We start from the raw sequence: 10,790 nt of genomic DNA on the forward strand, positions 1-10,790 counted from the left end.
CATTCTCATTTCATTGACAAAAACATTTCTAACTTCGTTTTTAAAGTCTTGCTTCATCTCTCCAGGAATTCTAGTTGAATTTGTGACCAAGTTGTGTTTTAATTTGAGCTTTGGCTTATAGATGTCTTGGAGTCATTCTCTACTTCTAGGTTTGTGTCAAGCATCTCTGTAACCATAATAGCTTTTAAAGGTGGGATTCCATTTTTGTTTGCTCATTCTTCCTGTCTACTTCCTGATTTCAGACTTGATATTGGGGCTAGGGCTCTGTGTACTTCTGGAGGGAAGGCCTAGTTTGGTTCTGTTGCTGCCCTCTGGGTGTACAAAGTGTTATGTTGTTCCAGAATCTCAGAGACAACTCGGATTGGGGCCTTCGAGCTTTCAAACAACTTCCAAATGTACTTCAGCTCTAAATTCCCCCAACTGGGTTACAAGGTCCACAGTTCTCATACAAGCACTCAAAGTAACAAATGCACATACATAAAGGATAACCTTTATTTATTTTCTCTTTTGTTTTGTTTTTTAATTAATTATTTCCTATTACTTATTTTAAATTTTTTTTTTATTTTTAGTTTTCAACATTCACTTCCATAAGCTTTTGAGTTTTAAATTTTTCTCTCCCTCCCTTCTGCCCTCCCTGCCCAAGATGGCACACAATCTGATATAAGCTACACATATACATTCCTATTAAATATATTTTCACATTAGTCATGTTGTAAAGAAGAATCAGAACCAATAAAAGGAATAACAAGAAAGAAAAAAACAAAACAAAACAGAAGGGGGAAAAAAGAGCAAATAGTATGCTTCGATCTGCATTCACACTCCATAGTTCTTTCTCTCGATGTGGGCAGCATTTTCCATCTTGAGACTTTTGGAGATGTCTTAGATGCTTGCATTGCTGAGAAGAGCTAAGTCTATCAAAGTTGGTCATCACACAATGTGACTGTTACTATGTACAACATTCTCCTGGTTCTGCTCACTTCACCCAGCATCAGTCCATACAAGTCTTTCCAGGTTTTTCTGAAGTCCACTTGCTCATCATTTCTTATAGCACAATAGTATTCCATTACATTCCTATACCACAACTTGTTCAGCCATTCCCTAATTGATAGGTAATCCCTCAATTTCCAATTCTTTGCCACCACAGGAAGAGCTGCAATAAATACTTTTGTACATGTAGGTCCTTTCCCCATTTTTATGATCTCTTTGGGAGACAGCCCGAGAAGTGCTATTGCTGGGTCAAAGGGTATGCACAATTTTATAGCCCTTTGGGCATAGTTCCAAATTGCTCTCCAAAATTGCTGGATCAGTTCACAACTCCACCAACAATGCAATAGGGTTCCAATTTTCCCACATCTTCTTCAGCATTTATCATTTTCCTGTTTTGCCATGTTAGCCAATCTGATAGGTGTGATGTGGTACCTCAGAGTCGTTTTGATTTGCATGTCTCTAATCAATAATGCTTTAGGGCATTTTTTCATATGACTATAGATAGCTTTAATTTCTTCCTCGGAAAGTTGCCTGTTCATATCCTTTGACGATTTATCAATTGGGGAATGACTTGTATTCTTATAAGTTTGACTCAGTTCTCTATCTATTTTAGAAATGAAGCCCTTATCAGAGACACTGGTTGTAAAAATTCTTTCCCAGTTTTTTGCTTCCCTCCAAATCTTGGTTGCATTGACTTTGTTTGTGCAAAAACCTTTTAATTTAATGTAATCAAAATTATCCATTTTGCATTTCATAATGTTTTCTATCTCTTGCTTGGTCATAAATTCTTCTGTTCTCCATAAATCTGACAGGTAAACTATTCCCTGCTCTCCCAGTTTGCTTATAGTATCAGCCTTTATATCTAAATCACGTACCCATTTTGACTTTATCTTGGTGTAAGATGTTGGTCTATGCCATACTCTTTTCCAGTTTTCCCAGCAATTTTTGTCAAATAGTGAGTTCTTATCCCAGAAGCTGGGGTCTTTGGGTTTATCAAACAGTAAATTACTATAGTCATTGACTACTATGTCTTGTCTACCTAACCTATTCCACTGATCCACCACTCTATTTCTTAGCCAGCACCAAGTAGTTTTGATGACTGCTACTTTATAATACAATTTAAGATCTGGTATGGCTAGGACACCTTCCCTAGCAATTTTTTTCATTAGTTCCCTTGGATAACCTTTATTTTTACCCCACAGAAAATGCAGATGATAAGAAGCCCATAAACAGATACAGAGAACAAATAAAGTGCTCACATTGTTCTCTTCAGAAAGGAATGCCATTCCAGTGAAACTCTCACCACACACACAAGGCCTTCCACAATCTTGACTCATAATGCCCCCTGTGATTTACATATTCCCTGGGAGGCAAACATACTTCAGGTCTGCTAGATATGCAACAGCAGTACTCTCATAGGAAGTGACAGCCCAAATAGCCCACTGTAACAGCTGTAAACAGCAAGGTCCCAGAGTGTTGATTCGCAAGTAATTGTTTTAAGACTTATTGCTCCTCTAGGTTCAGGCGCCACATAGGTGAAGGGATCTTTCTCCATGAAGGGCACCACTCAGGAAATACCCTTCTCTCTCTTAAAAGGTCTGATCCTTTTACTTGTTAACTTGGAGTTAACTCCTGGGGCAATCCCCAAGGCTGACACTGCCAAGGAAGTTTCTCTTCTCTAGCTAGAAGTCTAAATTCTTGGATAATGCTGCTTAGCAAAATTAAAATCTAGTCCATTCCTCCTCCTCCCCAACAAACAATAGATTGGAAGTCAGATGTCCATAAACTCCCTCTCAGGCCACACAGGCAAGTACTTAAGTGTTTCTGCTATGTACTTCTACAAGAACTCTAGCATGCCCTGGCCACTGCCATCTTGAGCTATGAAAGTCCACTCTTGGGTCTCTAGTCTCCCTGGGTTCAGGAAACTGTGAGTAAACATATAATTCTTAGGGTTTTTAGCCTCAAAACCACCATAACTCTTTCCTGGTGGATAAGCCAGTGTGGCTTCTCTCTACCCAGAATACAGGTCTACCCTGTTATGTACTTAGGTCTGTCCTTTGACCAGGAAAAGGCAAAAAGGAGCCCCCCCTTTCCCATAAAAAGGGCTAAGCAAGGTTGTAGCTTCACTTTTATAAACCACAGGAAAGAGATGGCCTCTCCAACAGGCGTCTACCTTTCCTAGAGTTCTAGCTAGCCAATTATACTGAAGGTAGCCCCAGTCTTTGGAAACCAGTTGGAACACATTCCCTAGCTTTTCAAAAGGCATCAATGGCCATGTCCACACTCTCTAAGCAAAGAGGTAACCTTACAAAACTGATTAAGAAACTCCCCTAAAAAAAAAAAAAACTCCCCTGGTCAACAACACTTTTTTGTTTGTTTGTATGGGTTTATTTTATTTTTTATATAATTTTTTAAAGCATATTTTCTTTTTCCCCCAATTAAATGTTAAAACAATTCTTTAACATTTTTTAAAGTTTTGAGTTCCAAATTCTATCCCTCCCTCCTTGAGACAGCAAGCGATTTTTCAGATATAGGTTATACATGTGCAATCACATAAAACATGTCCATATTAGTCATTTTGTACAAGAAGACTTGAATAAAAGAAAAAAAATAAAAAAGTAAAAAATAGTACGCTTCAATCTGTATTCAAACAATATCAGTTCTTTCTCTGGAGGTGGATAATATGCTTTATCATTAATCCTTTGGGATTTTCTTAGATCCCTGTACTGCTCAGAATAGCTAAGTCATTCACAATTCTTCATCAAACAATACTGCTATTACTGTGTACAATGTTCTCTTGGTTTCGTTCACTTCACTTTATCAGTTCATGTAAGTCTTTTCAGGTTTTTCTGAAATCATCCTGCTTGTCATTTCTTACAGCACAACATTCCATTACAATCATATACCATATTTTGTTAGCCAATCCCCAATTGATGGGCATCCTTTCAATTTCCAATGCTTAACCACCACAAGAACAGCTGCTATAAATATTTTTGTACAAAAAGGTCCTTTCTCCCCCTTTCTTTCATGTCTTTGGGATATAGACCTAGCATGTCAACACAATTTAACAACACCCCTTTTGGATACTTCTTCCAACTCACACCCTAAGGAGGGTGACTACCCCCATTTTCAAGGTACTACGTGGGTCAGAAATCCTAAAACTATGAGATATAGCTTATAAGAGCCCTATCAGTATTAATACCTTTATTAGTCAACCAGTAGATACAATTAGTTTGAAGCAAAGGCATTTACTGAAATAGCATCATACAAATAATAATAAAAAAAATATCCCCAACACTTCCTACCCCTCCCCCCCCCACAAAGCTGAACTACATTCTCCCACAACTACACAATGTCCATAGGAAGAATGAACATATACAGAGTTCGCTAATTGAGAAGCACACACATAAGGAAATGTGATCCGGGCATGACACTCTAGAGCCCTGCTGTCTTTCCCCTTCTTGCGGTGTTCTAATACTTCATCCTATGGGCTTGATATCTCAAGCTAGGCTTCCCCAGGGCCAGTTCCTGTCTGCAGCTCAACTTCGAATGGCCAAGACTGTTTTTCTACGCTACCAAAGGTCACACTTTTCAGAGCAGCCTGAGCCTCCGCTCTTACTGAGCCTGCTCTCTACTAGGTATGATGTCTACTGGACAAGCAGCTCTACTGCACAATGCCAAACCTGTTTGGGAAGGGAAGGAAAGAGAAATTCCTTACCCACCCAAAAACTGAGAACTATTCCCTAGCAAAGGCTGTGTTCTTCCATACCTGGCTCTCATTTCTAGTGCCAGTGGTAACACTCCTCAGGGCTGCCTTCTACTTTGATTGTGACTCTCTAGAGCAGTGATAGTCAAACTATGGAAGGCTATTTTATATTTTTTTAAGCCCATGAGCAAAGAATTGTTTTTATATCTTTAAATAGTGTTTTATTGTATTTTAAAATATAAAGATCATTTTTAGCTGGTGACCTACCAAAAACTGTCAACAGGCCAGATTTGGCCCTCTGGATTCCTGCTCTAGACTCCGAAGTGCTTCTTAAACTGTGGGTCACGACCCCATATTTGGCAACAGTAAAAGCAATAACCAAAAATTAATTAAAAATCAAATGCATAATGAATTGGAGGTGTTTCTGGCAGTGCTTGCCCATGCTGCATCGGACAACTTCACTACAGCCTTGTTCTGAACACAAAGCATGCACACTTCGCGCTGCACATGCCCTCAGGCCACGCAAAGCCAACACTGATGCTAAAATGCAGAAAAAGGGCAGTAGAAAAAGTTTAAGAAGCCCTGCTCTAGAGCGTATTGCTTTTTAAAGCGTCACCAGGATTGTGGCTGACCCACTGGCCAGTCATTAGCTAGCCACCATATGATTTCATAATCCTATCAAGCCGGGCTAAAGAATGTTTTCATACCTTGTAAGGGGTAAGGAAGCATCAGTCTTTCTTCAAATCTCTATTTCTTTACTTCTTTACACTTCATTTACAGGTAACAAACCTACCACCTCACTGTTTACTAACTGACTGTTATTTTCTGTGTTGACATCACCTGGGCTGGGAAAAATCAACTGTAAGTGGTATTCTGATCAATTCTCCCTCCTCTCTCCCCACTTATAGCTCATCCCTTCCAGAGATGAGAAACTCAGTACCTTACAAAGCAGTTCATTCCATCTTGGAGCAACTCTAATTGTTCAATAACTCAATATTCATTGTTTTCCAATTCTGTTCTTCAGAGCAACATAGAAAACATACACCTCCTTTTCCATATGAATAACACATTTCAAGTATGTGAAAGTAGCATCATATACTTTCCAAGTCTTCTTTTCAATTACTAAACATCTCTAATTCCTTCACCTTTGCCTCATATACTATACCATGGTTTCTAGACCCTTCGGCTTTTTGGCTGCACTCCAGTTTGTCAACATTCTTTCTAAAATATCATACCCACATTTTCAACACTTTATTCATTTTTACTTTTAGCACCTAGCTTGACAGATGGTGGCTGTGAAAAAAGAAACTTACATGTTTGCAGTTCTTTAATTCTTTCCGAAGGAATCACCTGCAAAGCAAAAAAATAAGCCAGTGTTAGATATGAATATATGCATAATTTATCATCAACACACACTTAGTGGAAGGTTACTAAGGTAAGAATTTGTGAGAAAATAACTAAAGATAATTTAAAAGGCTTTAACAAAAAGTGCAAATATGAAGAGCTCAGAAATAAATTTTCTAAGAGTTGAAAAATAAAAGAAAATTAGGGGATCATGGAAATTTTTACCTGTCAGATCTATGGATAAAGGAAGAATTTATGACCAAACAAGAGAAAGCATTACAAGATGTAAAATGGATAATTTTTACTACATTCAATTAAAAAGTTTTTGCACAAACAAAACCAATGCAGCCAAGATTAGAAGTAAAGCAGGAAACTGGTGGGGGGGAGGGGAGGAAGGGGTTTAACAGCAAGTTTCTCTGACAAAAACCTCATTTCTCAAATATATAGAGAACTGAATCAAATTTATAAGAATATGAATCATTCCTCAATTGATAAACATCAAAGGATATGAACAGGCAGCTTTCAGAAGAAATCAAAGCTATCTATAGTCACATGAAAAAATGCTCTAAATCACTATTAATTAAGAAATGCAAATTAAAACAACTCTGAGATACCACCTCATATCTATCAGATTGGCTAATATGACAGAAAAAGAAAATTACAAATGTTGGAGGAGATATGGAAAAAACTGAGACACTAATTCACTGTTGGTGGAGTTGTGAACGGATCCAACCATTATGAAGAGCAATTGGAACTATGTCCAAAGGGCTACAAAACCATGTATACACTTTGACCCAACAATATCACTACTAGGTCTGTATCCCAGAGAGATTAAAGCAAAAGGAAAAGGATCTATATGTACAAAAATACTTATGGCAGCTCCTTTTGTAGTGGCAATTGGAAATTGAGGGGATGCCCATCAATTGGGGAATGGCTGAACAAGTCTTAATATATGATTTTGATGGAATACTACTGTGCTATAAGAAATGACAAGCATGATGCTTTCAGAAAAACCTGAGAAGACTTACCATGAACTGATGCAGACTGAAGTGAGTAGAACCAGGAGAACATTACACATAGTAATAGAAATACTGTATGATGGTCAACTGTGATTGACTTAGCTATTCTCAGCAATATAATGATCCAAGACAATTCCGAAGGACTTATGATGAAAAATGCTATCCCACCTCTAGTGAAAGAACTGATGGAGTGTGAATGCAGATTGAAGCATACTTTTTTTCACTTTTTCTTTTTTTTTGTCTGTTTTCTTTTGCAACATGGCTAATATGGAAATGTTTTGCATGACTACACATGTATAATCTATATCAAATAGACTGCCTTCTCAATGAGAGGGGAAGGCAAGGGAGGGAGAGGATTTAACTCAAAATTTAAAAAAAAGAATGTTAAAAAATGTTTACATGTAATTGAGAAAAAATTAAAATTATATGTTAAAAAAAGAGTTCAGAAATAATCGAGGGACTGTTAATCCATGTTATGAAAACCAGCATGGTACTGTACCATGTAATCAGAAGACCTGGTTCTACCATTTATTAATTAGCCTTATAAACTTGGATGAATCACTTCTAAGCCTATTTTCTTATCTGTAAGATGGGATCAATGCCACCTGTTCTGACTTCCTAGGTTATTGTGAGGCTCTGATGAGGGTATGTATGGAAAAAAAGTTTTTAATTTACTAAGTGGTATTATTTTTCTGACAAAATTGAAAGGGAGTTATTGCCTGCGTAGCAGGGTTTTGGACAACTATCCTCACATGTGGGTTTCACATGCACGTACTAGTTGACAGTCACCAGGAGCCTCTACTTCCCTCTTATCCTGCTACTTAATTCATTACCAGATTATTTCTCATCTTGGGTTGTAAGGCAATCAAGAGGTTCTGACCATACCTCATAAATTAATTGAAATGTATAATTTCTCTCATTAATTAATTGGTTAGCTCTAAACCCCTACCTCACTAAACAAAAAATCCTCTTTTCCCATAAGCCTTTTCTCTTCTTTCAAACTCCCTAATCTCACAGGTTTAAATACCAATATCACTAGCTATTCATTTTAAAATATAAAATAAATTCATTCTTTCAAGATTTTATTCCCTTTAAAAGATACAGCAACAATATCACAGTCCCTACAGGAGAGGTGATTTAAACTGGAGGAAAAAAAAACTATACATGCATATATAAATAAAATCAAGATAAGTCTAATAATCAGAACCACAGGATACAAGTACAATCATTCTAGCTTTGCCTTTGACTCTGTGATCTTAAAAGAATTATTGTGGCTAAGTGTCTCCATCTGAAACATGGAAATAGTTTTCCTATGCTTTCTAAAGGTGTTAGAAAGACAAAACAAGAGATTATCCCTGCAAGAAATAAATTTGCAGAATAAAATTCCTGTATGAATTCAAGGGTCATTATATAAGTATATGACACGTATCAAAAACAATGGCATTAATATAATGCTTTAGAGTTTGCAAATCATTTTTAAACATATCTTAACTCATTTAAACTTGAGGACAACTGTGTGAGGTAGGTACTACTATCCCTATTTTACAGATAAGAAAGTTGAGCCTTAGAGAAGTTAAGTGTCTCTGTCATAGTCACACAGCCAGTATAGAAAAAGATTCTTCCCCACCCCTGGTCCTGACTCTAAAGAGTACACAAGATATAATTATAAAAAGAGAGGGAGTGTGACTTGTGGGGTATATTAGTGTATCTTTATACTTCATATGTTGTAATTTCTTGACTACCTCTGCAAAATTACAAGTATGATCTGGAACAGATCACAGCTATCACTTTATAACTTTATGGGGCAGGCTTTACAGAGCACTTTCATGGGAATTATCTCACTTCACCCTCAGAAGTAGCACATGAGGTCCCTTAGGTGTTATCACCCTCCTCTTACACTTGACAAAACAGTCTCAGGGAGATTCAGTGAGTCCAAGTTCACAAAGTCCATTAAGTGTCAGAGCCAAGCACAGAATCCAAATGGTCTTCATTGTCTTCTGCCACCATTTTAGCTTTGTGATACCTTGTTCTCTTCTCCAACAAGAGCATGGCCTAGTACGTGCAGAGCAGACCTCAAAGTTAGGAAAATCAGGTTTCAAGGCCCCCTTCTACTTAACCTATGCTGACTGTGCCTGAACCTGGGCAAGCTAAACAACCTCTCCTGGAAACTCTCTAAGACTATAATGGAATAGTTACCGATCTCCATTAGTTTCTCACCAAAAGTTCCTCAATACCGACGAAATAACAGGCCACAAAACACCTCCCCCATCACCTCCCCAACTTCTCCAGCACATTCAGCTCCCCATTGGTGTCAGACAAACAACAAACCCGTTTCCCAGTTCCCTCCAGGGACTCCAAGTATTGAAGATATCCCCAAATTCAATTCAACTTGGACACAATTAAACTTTGCTTGCAAGCAAGTGCTGGGCTTGGTCACAACTCTAGCTAGAGAGAAGCAATTACTTACTGGATTATTGTGAGGCCAAAGTCGGGGACGGGGCGGGAGTGAGTGGCGATCAGCCGCACTCCCCGACTCCAACCACGCTTCTGGGGGAGGAGAAACCAAAGTCCGTTCCACATGCTCACAGCCCCGTACCCCCCAACTTGTTTGGCCCCTCGCTTCCCGATTCAGCTAAAACCCCACCTTCTGCAAGAAGCCTTTCCCAGTCCTGTCTCTATTAGATGTCAGGGGCACAGATGTCTCCCCCCCACCCCCCGCAAACTGGGGGGAGGGGCAGGGACCAAGTTATTCGCCTTTCTTTGTATCCCCCAGAGCTTAGCACGGTGCTGGGCACATACAGTGGGCGCTTCAATAAAAACACTAGCTGACTGACTGACCGACTGGACGAGGCTCAGCCCAGGGCGCTGAGGGGGTGGGGGAGGGGAAGGGGCGAAGAAGGTTATGGAGTCAAAACAGCCTCACTCATCGGACTTCTCGGGCCCCCAGCACCCACTTTCTTTTCACAGGCCTCCCCTGGACGTGCAGAGGGAGGATATAACAACGACAGAGGATGAGAAAGAGAAAAAAAGCTACCCCTCTTCCACCCTCCCGCTACCTCTGCCTCGTGCGGCTGCGCGGGCAGAATGCGGTGAGAGAATAGGGAGGCGGGTCGAGGGATGATGGGTACTGCGCATGTCCGATGTTTGATGCTGGGGAGCCTCGGTGGAGCAGGCGCAATTCAGTTTTTTGAGGGAGGGGAAGAATTGCAGGTATTACCCAACTGATATTTAGATGTCATTAGCATTTTAATGTTTGCAGAATACACCACACCTCTCATTTGAGCCTCCAACCAACACTTTGAGGTGGGAAACTTAATTAATTATTAGACCCACTGGACAGATGAAGAAACTGACGTCGCTTTCCATCACACAGTTAATAAGTTTATTGGTATAAGAAGCCAGGTCTTCGTGACTCCAAAGCCCAGCACCCTTGCCACTCACTCGTACTTAGTAGAGATAGTTACGAACCCTGAGGTGGGTCGGGCCTGAACAGGAGGCTAGGATACTGTTAGTAAGTCGGTCTCCTTCACCTCCTCCGCGCTAGGCTGAGGGGCCTGCTGCCCCGCCCCCGCCTATTGGCGCCGGCTGAAGCCGAGCCTTGAGCCTCGAGCATCGCACCGAGGTTGAGGGTGCACGAGGGAAGGGAGCGCGCGCGACAACACGCCCCCCTCAGGCCCCGCCCCTTTCCTCGCAGCACGCGAGCTGGGCGGGAATCTGCCGAAGAGGGGCGGTGC

The 10,790-nt window shown here is 40.0% G+C and overlaps 1 protein-coding gene across 1 annotated transcript in view; it reads right to left on the reverse strand.

Annotated features, from left to right (window-relative positions):
- LOC114049802 (tudor domain-containing protein 10-like) overlaps positions 1 to 10,790 on the reverse strand; it is a 51,698-nt gene that overhangs the window by 38,591 nt on the left and 2,317 nt on the right. Inside the window, exon 2 of the mRNA XM_027871209.1 lies at positions 6,007 to 6,043. Coding sequence (XP_027727010.1) covers positions 6,007 to 6,008 — 2 coding nt within the window. The 5' untranslated portion in view covers positions 6,009 to 6,043. The remainder of the gene's footprint in view (positions 1 to 6,006; positions 6,044 to 10,790) is intronic.

The sequence above is a fragment of the Vombatus ursinus genome, unplaced genomic scaffold, assembly GCF_900497805.2.
Source record: "Vombatus ursinus unplaced genomic scaffold, bare-nosed wombat genome assembly UNPS02014798.1, whole genome shotgun sequence".
NCBI classification, from domain to species: domain Eukaryota; kingdom Metazoa; phylum Chordata; class Mammalia; order Diprotodontia; family Vombatidae; genus Vombatus; species Vombatus ursinus.